Source organism: Tympanuchus pallidicinctus, unplaced genomic scaffold (assembly GCF_026119805.1).
Source record: "Tympanuchus pallidicinctus isolate F22 unplaced genomic scaffold, pur_lepc_1.0 scaffold5, whole genome shotgun sequence".
NCBI lineage: Eukaryota > Metazoa > Chordata > Aves > Galliformes > Phasianidae > Tympanuchus > Tympanuchus pallidicinctus.
In genome coordinates this window covers 26,523,678-26,538,613 of record NW_026294769.1, presented here as the reverse complement: position 1 = coordinate 26,538,613, position 14,936 = coordinate 26,523,678, and the positions used below count along the sequence as shown (strand labels likewise).

The window sequence follows — 14,936 nt, the reverse complement described above, 5'->3', positions numbered from 1 at the left end:
CTTGGTCATGAACAGCAGGTAACTTTTAGTTGGTGTGGATATTAGGTATCTACTTTTATTTCTTTTGTGTCAAGACGCTTAGAATCATAGGCAGAGTCAAGAATTGCCATTTTATGGGAGATGTTGAGCAGATATCATTCCTGTGCAGTGATGTTAATACAGCAGAAAGTGGGAATCAAAAGAATTTGTGCTAGTGTTGATGGGAACGAATGCTCAGCACTGTTCCTAGAGGAGAACTGGGGAGGGCACGTGGCTTTCCTGCAGCATTTCAGAATTGTAGTTGATAGAAAAAAAGGAGAGAGCTTTTGCTAGTCCTGTTATCTTGTTTTTTCTTTTCCTTTTCTTGGGTAAGCAGAGCCTTAAACAGTCAGCACGCCTAATAAAATCCCTCAGCCTGTCTGTGTCTAAGTGCTGGTCTCTGCAGACCTAGTTGAATGCTGTTGCTGTTTTCAAATGAGCTCACTTACTCTGTTTGCAGACTGTCACCTTCCCTCTGCCTTTCTGTTCTTCAGATGTCATTTTTTTTTTTTTCCCCATCTTTTCCCTATCAGATTTAAATTGTTGATGTGGACTTCAGGAATTAAATTCATGACAATTACATTATTGTTAGCAAAGGCTCCCTTCCTTAAGAAGGAACTCTTCACAGCTTAGCTAATGATGTTTTTATTAGCATATATTTTAGTTCATGATGCCCTAAGTAGCTTCTAATTACAGTGCTTTGTCTGAATACTTTGGGTGGCTGCCAGCTTTCCATTTTGCTAGCTGAGGAATACTACAGCAAATAGTTAGGGAGCCTGAGGGCTGTGTTTCTAGGGCAGGAAAATTTCTCTCTGTCCTTTTCAGATTTTCTGGGTCTGTTTTTGTTTTTGCTTTTTTTTTTTTTTTCTTAACTGCTCAGTTTCCAGGCCCGGACTGGCAAAGGTATCTGTAGCAATTCATAACCCTCTCTTTTGTGAGTGACAGTAGTTGCTCTGGTGATTTGAAGGCAGTGTCACAAGGTAAGATATGTGCGTGCTCCTTGATAGGAGAGCTGCTTTACCTCATTTTTCCTGAGCTGGAAATTAGACGTTGGAGTTAAATTGAGGTTGTGGATTTCTGCCCTTTAAAGAAAAGGAGAGGCAAGGTACCTTTCTGTTGGGACCACAAAATCGTGAGAAATTGGTTCAGCTCCGACATCCTGCTGAATCCTAGGAGGTCTTCTTTCCAGAAACAAAACCCTGGAGCTCAGTGTGTTGCTGGAGCTGGCCATGCTGTGTGGGCACGATCTCAGATGGGGACAGGTCAGCAGTTGTTAGCACCATGTGCCTTACCAACCCAACACCAACCTTCTGGATGTTTCCACTGAAACCAAACTATTCTGAGAGGAGATTACAGCATGTGTCAGTGGTTTCAGTTACTTCTGTAGCAAAGGCATCACCTGAATTTTATTCTACAGCTTTATACTGAGATGGTACTCTGCAGTGTAGAGATGATTATCCATCTCCTTGGTAAGCAACTGCCAGAGTGCTGCAAAGTTCAAAAGGTGATTTGGCAGTGCATGCGTGTAAGAGCACAAATGGCATTAGAACGAGTGAACAAATATATTAATTTTATCTTTTTTAGGATGAACATAAAGCAAGGTTAAGTTGGTGCACGCAGATGTATTTCTTAAGCTTCAACAATCTTGCATGTGCAGGCTGAGCACAAGCCATGGTTTCGGTGTGGTATCTTTGCATGTTGTGCTTAATGACTGTAAACTTCTGAAGAGCTCAGCACAGCTCATTTCTGTGATGTGCTGTGATTTTTTTTCTTTTTCTTTTTTTGCTTTCTTGAAATATCTTCAAAAAAATTATCCTAAAATGTTGGCGTTTTTCCCTCTTCACTTTTGGAGTTCTTAGATATCTGAGAAAATGCTCCTTCTTTTACTAAATCTTCATCAATTTAACTAGCAAGAAGACCAGGAGCTCGGGGCAGATGTATCTTATGTGACTTACTGAGCTTGCAGATCCTGAGATTTCTTGTATATCCTTACAGGGGTAGCATCTGACTGATGTATTTTTTTCCCTTTTTCTAGCCTTTGTGAAATGATTGAGAAAACCTGTATGTTTTTAAGCTTTCTTCTCAGTCTTGAATCATGGCAGCAAAACCTACTCAAGGTTATAAAATGCCAAGTCATATCTGATAGTGGCATTCATGCATAACATTTTTCCAGTCACTCTTTGCCAGCTGAGAATGTCAGGAATTTTTTATCCCTCCCTTTGCTGCTGCTTGTACAAGAAGCTTATGTTTCAGGATAATCTGTTTGACACTTATGGTTCATTGCCTTTGCTTCTCTCCATACCTGGGATTTTCTGTTTCTTGGCAGATACTGCCTTGAAGATGATTTCAAAAAAAAAAAAAAAAAAGGTATTTATAGGCATTTAATGCCCATAGATGTGTGCTGTTAATGGTGCACAGACTGCTGCAATGGGCATTGAGAGCAGCCAGGGAAATGAGGTCTTGGCCACTCAGCTGCATGTATGTAATTGGAATCAAAGAGGAGCTTCTCAAAAATGGGAATGAAATCTAGTCAAATGATTGTAGCAGTTTTGTGCTGATACCTACCTGCAGGTGCTTGAGAGGAGCATGTGGGAAATACAGTCTAAATTCAGCCCTTAATGTGAGGCATGCAGTACCTGTAGAACACTGGTTCTGCTTGTGCTGTATGTCCTTACCCTTATGGCTATGCAGAAGGGCAAAATTGTAATCCTTTTACAGCAAGAGCAAGTGATGCTCTTTACAGACCAGTATGCAATCCAGAGGAGAGGCTGAGCATTTTCTGTTTTTGTCTTTTTTTTATTTGTGGAGTTTGGAGGAGACAGCCTGGTGTGGCATTGAGCCAGCGCTGGGATGTAGCGCTCCTGGATGATGCAAAGAGCTGCAGATGTGAATTATTGCTCTTTGGTGTTCCTGGCAGACTGAGTGAAGCCAAGCTGTCTTCAGCAGATTTGTCAGCCTTGTTATAAATAGGCAGGAACAGTAGTGTTTTTTGTTTTTTGTTTTTTGTTTTTTTTTAAATTTTTTCCCCCTATATATACATTTGGCCTCTTTTTTTCTTTCTAAACCAACATTACACAAGACATGGTTAAGAGACTTTCACTGCCAGAGCTTGGGTGTGATTTATGTTATGCTCCCTTTGTAATTTTTCTTCTAAGTATTCCAATATAGATACTTTGTGGGTTTTTCTTCTTCCCCATTCTGTGCAGTTAGCACAGCGGAAATGTAAAAAGCATTTCCTAAAACCAAATATATCCTTCTCCACAGTGAGATACACAGGAAATACAAAGCAGAAGGGCTTTCATGGAAAAAGTCGCTGAGCTTTTAACTAGGTGATGAATTCCTTAATACCTTCTTGCTTCCATTTTCTGCCCTTTGCAAGTACTTCAGTGAGATGGCTGGATCTGGAGTTGCAATATCTCCCCAAACTCCTGGAGCTTGGTTATGCAGAACTTGCATTTGCATCGCTTAAGACTGAATTCATGGTGCAGGGCTGCTAATCTCTAGTCAGATTCTGAGAGAAAAAGGGGACCTGATTTTAGAGATTTCATAACACACGTTTAGCCTCATAGCTTCTTCCTTACAGAGGGAAGGTGTTGAACCACAAGTGCAAAGGGAGTGCATTGGTAGAGAACAGTGTGAATGCAAAGGTGCTCTGATACCAGGTGAGCTTCTCATTAATATTTGTGACTCGCTCTAAGGGGAGGAGTCATAAAGACTGTCCAAAACTACTCAAGTTATGAATTTTGTTCTTTGGTATGTATATGGTAAAATAGGTTCCTTGCTTATATTTTGAATGGCCCGTTTATCCTGGTTACAGCTGTTGAATTGGAACATGCCCCTACAATATGACTTTTATATTGGCAGCATCAGTGACCTCACTCTCACAAGTTGTTACTGAACCCTACAAGAGTTTTTCAAGCTACTGTGTGACAGATCGGTATTTCCTGTGTGCTACTTTGACACTCTGGTGCAAATTGGCAACTTTTTTGTGGTTGCTAAGTGAGAGGTACAGGACTTCTAAGTTTCCCGGTTGGGTGAGCTACTAAGGATGGTTTGGTCATCCTAGAGACAGGAGGTATTCCCCGTGCCCAAAAGGGATGCTGGCATTCGATCTTGCCTTCTTTGCATACCTCGTCTTTGGACCAAAAGAGCGTGGTTTAAAGGACTGGCAAAGCAAAATACTGCTCAGAATTGATCTTTCAGATAAAGGGAAGTGTTGATGCTTGAATTCTTGAATTTTAGTCATTTGAGCTAGGTATTCAGAATCTGAGTAGTTGCAGCCCTCAGCTTTCAGATAGCTCTTCTTGAGAAGCAGAGTTGTTCTCGTTCCAAATCCTGAACTGCTCCTGTTTCTCTTAATTTTCTTGGGACTTTCTGGATACAGAAATATCGAGCTATAAAATCAAGGTTATAGACATTGTAATTTTCTAATACGAAAGCTGATCTCATGAGATTTAATTTTGTGGGCTGCTTTTTTGCGTGACACTTGTTTTGGGGCTTCTGTCCCACATTTGGTCCTTGGCAGGTAAGAAATGTGCACATTAGTATTTTGTATCTCTTTAATTAATTTTGTGTGACTTTTTTTTTTTCTTCAGGTAATTAGGCCAGAAAAACGTTCAAGACGACTTTGCTTTTGGGCAGTGAAACTAAAAAAAGAAAGGGTGTCAGGGAAGCATTCAATGAACCTAGTTATTTGCTTCTTATTTTTACTGCTTTGTTTGTAACCTTTGAAAATCCATGCTGATAAAACACGTTTGTTAAGAGAACTTCATGTTAGTTGATCAAAATGATCCCCAGTTACAAATTTTTCAGTGCCTGTTGATTTATTCAGTGCTGCAAATATAATTTTTCTTCTTTTATTGAGAGCACAGTGATTCGTTATGACTGGGACACAATATATCATGATACTTATTATTAGACCGTGTGAAAGTAATCACAAAGAGATATAATTTTTGTTGTATTTGATAGGTAATCTGTGCTGTAATAACTGATGCTAGCTGTTTCTAGTGTACCTTGCTGTTTTTTTCCTCACAGACTTCAAGAATTTGCATTAAGGTGCATTGAAATACCATTTTTGGTCACTTTTTCCAATGTAAAATCTGAGATACTGAGCGTGAAGTTTATCCAAATAGGAATATGAGCTTTTATTCTGAATGAAATCAATAATAACATTTAAAACAAAACAAAAACCAAGACTGTCCAAGTATGGATGATGTATTTTCTCTTCTTAAAATACCTCATAGCTAGATTCTTACCATAAAATAATGAAAGAGGAAATAACTAATCCTACTGGCTGAGTAAGTAAATAGATGTGCTGAACTGTAGGACAGGGAAGTCACACCTTCTTTACCAACAGTTCTACTGAACCTAAGGGCCTTTCATAGGCAATTGCCTTTCTGAACTCTCATGCTGTTGTCTTGCCCACCCTCTTTGCAAGCTTGTAAGGAGCTGGAATATTTGAACAGATTACTTTGTCTTAAACAGCAGAGGAACTGCATTCCTTCTGTGTGCTGCACCTCTGCGTGCCAGTTTCTGTTTCTTGACATAAGGAAGGGCTCAGCTGACTTAATCTGGTCTTGCTGCCACTGGAATGCAACACGATGTTAAGTGATTAATTAATCTCCCAAAAGGTTTTGAAAGAGGCTTTTCTTTTTTCTTCTTTTTACCTTCCTGTATTAGGGACATGGCTTAGTGGGCATGGTGGTGGTGGGTCAGTGGTTGGACTAAATGATTTTAGTGGTCTTTTCCAAACTTCATATGATTCTGTGATTATAGGAGGAAAAGAAGAATGAGTCTGATTGTGGAAATAGATTGTACCTGCGGAGAGCACAAAGCAGATTTGCAAGCATAGAACTGAGTGTGACCTAAACCAGTGTCAATTTGTCTTCTAGTGCTCCTGTCCTTGCCCCTTTTTTTCTGCCACACTTTTCTGCCACTTTTTTTGTGTCAGGCTGGGATTTACCTAATGCACAACAAACCGGTTTAGGAACCCAACTTAATCCTACCAAAAAATTGCTAGGTTGCATCCTGGTTCCATTTAAAATGTACTTGTCCAGAATCTAGTGAAAGATGCCTGCTTTTCTGCATGTTTTGTAAATTTCTAGGGCTAACACTGGTAATATTATTCAGTAAAATAGTTATCATGGGAAGTGTTCTTGTCACCTGTTCAGGAGAAAATGGGCTGAAATTCCCAAGGAGTGGTGCAGCTTCGCTATGTTTTACCTTCTGGGCCAGTGCTGGAGGAATCTGAAGCACGGGATCTGAACTGCGCAGCTCCTGCAAAGTGTGATTACTGCTGTCTGAGAGCCCTTTGTGAATTTGTGAATACCTTGTCGCCTAGATTAAAAACACATCCATGTGTGTTGGAAATATGTAATGTGACATTTTTTCTCCCCCAGAAGTTTACAGCTGGGTTCTACGTGCGGTGGAACATGAGATTTAACTCCCACAGTTAAGCCCCCTACTTTTCAGGGAACTTCAGTACGATACACTGGAGATTTCTGTAGTGATTTGGAGGTATAAAAATTCTGGAAAGCACCTATTGCATTAAGTTTGTAAGGAGTGATGCTACTGTGAATCTAAAAGCCCAGCAGAGGGGCATCTACCCAACTCCCTCAAGATCTTGGCTGATCCCTTTCCTTTAGACCTGGCTTCTTAATGGATTCCTCTCTTCTTTTCTCAGCCCCCTTTCCTGCTCTTTTCTCATATTAATGAATGATTCCACCTGCATTGCTCCACAATGCATTTCAGCCCTTGGCCATCTGTCACGCTCACTGTTCTCATGTCCTTTCTCTTGGTAAGGGAAGGCACTGACCTTGGGCTGGGAGTGTGGTCTGTGAACAGCTTACACGCTGACAAATGGCCTGGTCTCAGATTCTTACAAATAACTTGCTTCTTCTGTTGTGTGTGAAACAGCATGAAACATGGCACTTGTGTTCCTTGGCTATGTAGGTCTAAGTGCTCAGCCTGGAGCTACAGTTTTAAGAGGTTTGTGGCAGATGGATGTGTGCAAAGGCACTGGAAGACATACCTTGCCCTAATAACACAGCTGATGTAGGAGCTGGCCTCAGTCACTGGCTGCAGTTTTGTATGCAGCTGCTATGGATCCCTTTCTTTACACACAGAAGTCTTCAGTGTAGCTCTGTGAGCCTAAATGTGTTTTCTGAGACGGCTTATTTTTGCTTTACTTAAGAATAGCTTTAGGTGAATCAGCAGTAAAACTTCTTGACTTCCTTTCTCTGTGTAATTATGAGCTGGAATTCTATATCAGCTGCTTAGTCATGGTCAATTATGAAAATTACAGTGTTCATTGGCAAGCTGTTGATACAGTGATATTTATTGCTTTTTTTTTTTTTTTTTTTTTTTTTTTTGGAAGGATGTCTGACTTGGAAAAAAAAAAAAAAAACTGAGGAGTAACATCAGCTTCAAATGGCAAGAACCCATGTTTTTCACACTGCTATGGGATAACTAAGTGTGGTTGGTCATTTATCTGATTTTTGCAGCGTTATTGTAAGCCTCAACCCCAAGCTGAATTCAGCCTGTTAAAAACTGAGAGCAAAACATTGGGCCTTGCCAGTGTATGGGGTATGTGTGCTGTCAGGTGAGGCCTGCAAAAGTAGGGGATCTCTGTGTCAAAGCTTTTCCTCAGTCTGTGCACTGTAATGGAAAAGATGCATAGAGCCTATAGTGCTGTTCACATAAATCCAGCAGGATGAAGAGCATCAGGAGACAAAGGAGGACTGACTCATAAATTCAGTGGGATTTAAGGAAAACTAGAGACTGGCAACCGCTACAGAGGACTGCAGTGGGTGAAAGTCTGTAGTCCAGCTATTACGAGTCTTTGTGATTTGACAAAGTGTGATAATTCTGATTTATTCATGGTGTTTTATTCTCTTTTTTTTTTTTTTGGGGGGGGGGGGTATGTTTTAACAGTTTCATTCCTTGGCTCCAATGTACTACAGAGGCTCAGCAGCAGCTGTGATAGTTTATGATATCACTAAACAGGTAAGATTTCTGACACAGTTTTTGCTTACGATAACTTCTCTACTTGGGCAGCTCAAGTTTGGGGTGAAACTCACAACTTGAGAAGTAGTTACATGTTAATGCCTGCAGAGTTTATATGCTTCTGCAGTTTGTGCAGATCTGGACGGAGGTGTCTGCCTGCCTAAAGAAATAAACATCAACTTCTGCTGTGATATTTAGACTTTGTCCAGATGAAAGTTTGGAGGCTGCATGTTGGAGAAGTTTTATTTCCCTGTCTGCTTAGACAGGGAGATACCCTGTGATATTATTCTTTCCCATCATCTGTGGCTGAGAATGGTAGCTATTGTAGCACAGTGGCACTTCTCCCCTTCGCTAATTTGACAAGAAAAGATGAAAAATGAATTAAGCTTGATTGACACTTACTTGTAACTCATGTCTGATGGTTGATCTTGCAGTGTGTTATAAGGATAGAGCTTAGTTTTATCAGCCTTTTTCCAAACATATGTGGAACAGCTCACAAACTAAAGAGGGGAAAAATAGAAGTGCAAAGGGGATCTGTATTTCACTTCTTGATGCTAGGTATTTCAGAGTACAACAGGTGTTTTTTCCCAAATGACTGATGGTTCTCTCCCTGCAGAGATGTTGATGCAGCCCTCGCTGGTTTAGAGAGAACTTATATGTGCACATCTACTAGAGGGAAATGGATTTTAATATACCTAGAATCTCTGTTTGAATTTCAGTAATAATTTTAACCATGCATTAAAATCAATATTTCTAGGAACAAAAGTGATTTTAATGCTATTAGTTCATTTGAGTGCTGAAATAGGAAAACGTGCTAGTAAGAGGTAGGTGGAATCAGAAAGTGAATTTTGTACTTGGAGGAGGGAAAAAAAAACAAACAAACAAAACCAGCTAAATTGTCACCTGTCTCTTAGGATTGCTAATGAGTAAATTGGGGTTTACCAGGTCATGGATTTGGAAGTGTAGAGGTGTGGGTGGGTGAAGGGCAGAAAAGGGTTTCTGAAAGCTTTCCTGGACAATACTGAAAACATGTGATTGAGACAAGCCAAGGCAGAAGTTGAAATGAGACAAAGGAAGCTTACGTTAAAAATGGAGGAAATCAGATGATAAGCTTAAAAGAAGAGCTGTGGCAGTTTCTTCATCAAAGAGTAATTAAGAAAAACATTCAGTACTGTGTGGGGGGGTGGAAGGGAGGAAAAGAACAAATTCAAGCAAGTATTAATTTGGGGCAATCTTATGACCAGAAGTTTGAAAAGCAGGCTATCTAGATCCAGTAGTCATCTTTTGGGCATTATGATCTATGAAATTATTATTGCATTAATACTGCCAAAGCTGTATTCGTCTGAATTGAAAAAGAAATTAGTAAATACATCAATGGCAACTAGGCTTTTATCATTTCTTTGACTTAGGATTCATTTCATACTTTGAAGAAATGGGTGAAAGAGCTAAAAGAACATGGTCCAGAAAACATTGTAATGGCCATCGCTGGAAATAAATGTGATCTTTCTGATATCAGGTAATGCATCCATATTTTTTTTTTGCTCTTGCTTTGATTGTGGTGATCTTGATTGCAGTTTCTTCCTTCAGGTAATCAGCTTGCTTTGTTGTATGGTAGTGTATCATCTTGGTCAACTGTATCAAGTCCTTTCTTGAAAACACCAGTGTTCCTACTAATGTGCAACTTCACCAGAAGCAGCTCAACTTGAATTATGCACTTTTAATTCCTATTTTACAGTCCTTCTTCTGTATTTGTGGAATAGACAGCCTCTAGCTGCTGAATCATTGAAGTGAAAAAATATCAAGGATAGTAAGTTTGGAGGTCATCACAAATGGCATTAATTGCAAATGCATCCACAGCCACCCAGTCCCTCCCTTTTGGTAGCAATTGCCATGGCAGTAAGCTTTAAAATACGTTCCCCTCCAAACAGGACAATGTGGGAACATGAAGAAAAACTTGCATTGCAGAAATGTTGTGAGTCCTGTGGTTCCTTATGGAATGACTGTGATTTTTTTTTTTTTTTTCCCCCACGAAGTTTTTTTCGACTGATCACCTTATTTGTGGCCTGTTTGGCCACTACAGCTCTTCCACGTGCTAAATGTCTTGGTGCTTGCAGGGTGCTCATTGTCCTCAGTGGACTAACATTTCTTATTCATTTTGTTGATTCTCCCTGCCATAATTATGAAAAAATTTGAGTATTTTTTTCATTTGTTATTTCCTCTGTATCACCTGTCTTTTTCTCTTTCAACAATTCATCCAGTGATGCCCATTTAAAAAGATTTTTGATGGACAATTAGAGAGCAGAGTATCATACTGTACATATTCAGAGTTTCTTCCAGAACTCTGATGTCTGCAGTACATGCAGCTGTATCTGTTCTCTGGCTGCTTTATCTTAAAAGTGACTTCAACAAAAATGTCTATAGACAAAATGTGTCACCCATTTATCACGTTGTATTTCTGCTCATTGGAGATATGTCTTTGGGCACAGAATTTAAAAATGATTGTAGCACACAAAAACTGCTGTTTGCATGCGTTTTTGACATCTTTATTTGGCTTCATGGAACTTCTGGCAGATGTTTTGTTGGGAATTAAAGAAACAGCTGCTTTATGAACAAATATAAATAGAACAAAAGAGGGGCGGCTGACCGGGTTCCAGCTCATTTTTTTTCTGCCATCTCTATGACTGTGGGAGAAAGTATAAGGAGGGATGAATGGGAACAATAAGAAATGATTCTTTTCCTTTGGCAGAAGGCTGGCACTGTTTCTCATAATTATTGACCATGTTACTCTCCTCATTTAAAGCCTAAAAACTGCGTGTGATCTGCCAGATGGATTTAGGTCATTCAGGAGTCATGCTGCTTTTCTCAGTGTTGTTAATAGGTTATCAGCAGTTCTTGGCATGCTACTAAAGTAAATTTCCTCCCCCCCACACTGAAGGATTTGCTATTGCTCAACAAACAATTTTATTAGTATAAATGGCTATCTTTGTTGTAATTACTGTTAAGTATTGTACTGTTCAATATTTGGTATGCTTTTAAGTAATAGTAATCTTCCTTCTGATGGGTCGTAGAAAAAGTTTCAAAGATGAGAGCTGAGAACTGAATGAAATGTTGCAAGAGTTGAAAATATCTTTTGAGCATTACAGAAATCAGTAGTTGTTAGGATAATGTGATAGTATTTACTTCTATGAAAGTATGGTGCACCTTCCTAACAAATCATGCTCACGGGAAACTTCTGGGTCCTTCTGGGAATTCAGCTGAATATCCTGCTTTGGTCTTCACTCTGCCCATCTGGAGTATGTTTTTAATTCCGTAGCTATTTAGGATATCTCAATGAGAATTGAATCAACAGTACGTGATGGAGAGAGCATAAAGTAAAATAACTGAGATCTTTTGTGCATTTCCTATGGATGAAGTAGAATCTCAGCCTTATTGACATCCAGGCTGTGATAACTCCGCTTGTTGTATGCAGCAGTTCCATCGTGGTAGCACGTTTACTGCCCATGTCCTTGGAATTTTATAGACTTTAGAAATGTTATCATAGAATCATAGAAATACCAAGGTCAGAAAAGACCTTGAGATCACCCAGTCCAACCATCCACCAGTCACCAATAGCTCTCACTAAACCATGTCCCTCAACAAAATGTCCAAACGTTCCTTGAACACCTCCAGGGTTCCACCACCTCCCTGGGCAGCCCATTCCAGTACCTGACCATTCTTTTGGGAAAGCAGTATTTCCTAACATTCTGAAGATGTTAGGAAATACTGACAAGGCTGACAAGCCTTGAAGAAAGGGCTGACAAGTTTTGAGGCACTTCCTTGCTGCTGTTTTAATTTTTCCTGGAATTCTTAAGTTTGTTTTCTCATCCAAATCACAAGACTGCTGTATGACAGGAGAAATTTGCACTAAGAGTCTCTGGATTAATACACTGCTGTGGTGTGGTGAAGGTGTTGAAGCAAACTCTGCATATGCAGCAGGCAACAGTAAAGCTACACAAAGCACACATCATTTGATGTATGGAACAACTGGAAGAAAAATAATACTGGCAGCCTGGTGTTTCAGCATGCATTCGTGTGTCAGCATTCACTTTTTGAGCAGTTGCTCAAAGATTGGAAGAGCAGTGGTTGCAGACAATAAAGGACGCAGTAAGAATCAGCTTTGCCAGCTGGCTCAAGCAGATACAGCGTCAGTATGGAGTTTGCTGTGTGTCTGAAGCAGAGATATTTTGTGTGTTGTAAACTGCATTTACCAACTCTTCGCATATGAAGTGGTGGCTGCAAAATAAGGACATCTCACTGGTGATTTGAGAATGGTGCCACTTCTGTGACATGGCACAGATTGGTTTCTTTCCCATCAGCGTGCTGTATTCTTAAGTAGTTCTTGACAATGCATCTGAAATCAGTGGCTTTCATATTTCTTTCAGAATCCGTATTACTTTCTTACGCATTTCAGCACTTAGACCTATGATGCTAATACTGTTTCCTTTCATAGCTGTCACTGTTTTCTTTCACAGCAGCCATACAGTATATTGTCTGAGTGCTTGGTGAGGGCAGTGCTGCTTGCTGCTTGGGTCATCAGAGTTGCAGGTCTTTCTCTAGTGTTCAATACTTATCAAGGTCAAGTTTAAAGGATAAACAAGTGTGATTGCTATTCAAGTTAACCCACTTTTTTTTTCAGGCATGAATTCAGCACTAGGTCAGCAAATCTGCAAGTCACTCATTGGTGGAATTCTGATGTTTTAAGTTGAATTAACTGACAAAACAAGAACAAGATGACACTTCCTTGGCAGGGAAAAAGAACATTGTAATGCTTTTCTGACTAGGGCGTGTTTTGAGATTTCAGTGCTTCACTACAGGAACCTTCAAACTTATTTAATGTATGGATAGTAGTGGACTGACAGCATTCAGCTGTAACACTTTTTAAGTGTGTTTCTGTAAGGAAATGGTAGGCAGGTAGGCAGGCATCTGTGACAACCTGAGATGTGAATCATAATCATGTCAAATATGTTTGAGAAATTAAAAAGAGCGTGAAAGTGAAGCTATTTTGGAAGATGAGGGGGAAATAACTGTGCCCGGAGATGCTTGATGCACTTTTAATCCACACTACTGATGTGATAATCTTGTTTGTAAGAACTCACTGCTATGAGTCCTTGAAAGGAATTGAGTACATGATCAAAATGGTTAATTAACGAAAATTTGAACAAGGAGCTGATTACCTTCCTAAGATTACTACATGACACGCTCAGGAAAAAAACAACCAGGGCTCTTTGATACAAATTATTTTGTAAAGTCCGTAAAGCCCTTTCATACCTTGGATCTAGCTATCTTGATTTATTTAGTTGCTACCAATGTGGGCCAAGGTGAAAGCAGAAACCACTGTTTATTGACATGTTTTATTCATTCTGGGGTAAACGTTTGAGCAAATACAACTTGGAAACTAATTGTTTTTTTTTTTCTTAATTTTTTTTTGATAAATTGCTTTTCTTTTTTTATTTTTATTTATTTATTTTTTTTTTTTAGAGAGGTACCTATGAAGGATGCCAAAGAATATGCAGAATCTATAGGTGCAATTGTTGTTGAAACCAGTGCAAAGAATGCTGTTAACATTGAAGAACTCTTTCAAGGAATAAGTAAGTAAATTAACATGCAAAGGAGATGTAAATATTAATTTATTTGTAGTAGTAACTGTTTAGAGTGCTTCTGAAAATAGTCGTCTGTTTTGGTTCTGAAAGGTTATTTACCATGGACATCAAGAAGTGCACTGGGCCAGTAGTGTGACTGCTGTTTATACAGATGTAAACAAAAAGTAACTTTGAGTATTTTAGAGCAAAATATAGTACATATAGTAGATACAGGGTAAGCCTCTTCCTTTTTAAGTCTGTGTCTAAATCCTGAACTGGGGTCATATCTTCTGTTTCAGACCAAGTCTGCTGTAGAGAAGATACTGTTGATCTCACCATCATGTTGATAAAAGCTTAAGCGTTAAAATATGTGCCTGGAAGGCGACGATAAGTAGAAAGTAGTCATTGCAGTGGAATCCATTTAAAAATGGTATTTTTCTCTCTGGATCTTTTAAACATGAGACTGACGTTTCTCACAAGGATCAGAAAAATGTCTTGTTAAGTTGTTCTAGGGATTCAACTTTTGATCTCTGGCTGGAACTGGGAGAGAATCACAGGACCTTGTGGGTTGGAAGGGACCTTGGAAGACTTTCAGTCCATTGGCTTGCTCAGAGCAGACCTGCTAATGAATTCAGTACCAGATTGCTAGGATCTTTTCTCAGCTGGGCCCAAGAATAGAAGTTCCAAAGCCTCTCCAGGCAGCTGAGTACTTCAGTAGTCTTCCAGTGGCGTGCCACCTTCTCCCTTCTCAATACATATCAAGTCAGAACCTTCCCTGGTTCAAATCATGGCTGCTGCCACACCAGTCTGTCAACATTTTTCTTGTGTCATGGTGCTCCAAACAGAATGTGTTACTTAACAGGCATTACACCATCTAGAAGGAGTAAACTGCTTGACGTGATCTATTGACTGTTGTTGGTATGGCTTGGGATGCTATTGGCCATTTTTGCTGCTAGGGTGCAGTGCTGGCTTGTGTTCAGCATACTGCCTGCCTTCAGGTCATTTTTGGAAGAACATTACCCTGGGCAGCCAGTCCCTAACCTGCCTTTCAGCCAGGGGCTCTTCCTCCCCACTTGCAGGACTTGGTATTTGTCATTTCTGGATAACATAAGACTACTCCTGTTAGCCCACTCCTCCCTCCAGCCTAACACCTTCTGAACAGCAGCCCTGCCCTTAAGTGTATTGACTGCACTTCTGAGCTTGGTATCATTTGCAATCTTGAAGTGCATGCATATTTTTTCCCCTTCAGGCTGCTAGTAGAATGTTATACTAGATACCTGAATTACTCCACTTGAA

General features: G+C 39.7%; 1 protein-coding gene across 3 annotated transcripts in view; it reads left to right on the top strand.

The window, feature by feature from the left end:
• Positions 1–14,936, top strand: part of RAB31 (RAB31, member RAS oncogene family) — a 57,875-nt gene that overhangs the window by 30,087 nt on the left and 12,852 nt on the right. For all 3 annotated transcript variants that reach the window (XM_052704040.1, XM_052704041.1, XM_052704039.1), the window contains exons 4-6: positions 7,951–8,022; positions 9,432–9,538; positions 13,540–13,649. In XM_052704040.1, the coding sequence (XP_052560000.1) occupies positions 7,951–8,022; positions 9,432–9,538; positions 13,540–13,649 (289 nt within the window). The remainder of the gene's footprint in view (positions 1–7,950; positions 8,023–9,431; positions 9,539–13,539; positions 13,650–14,936) is intronic.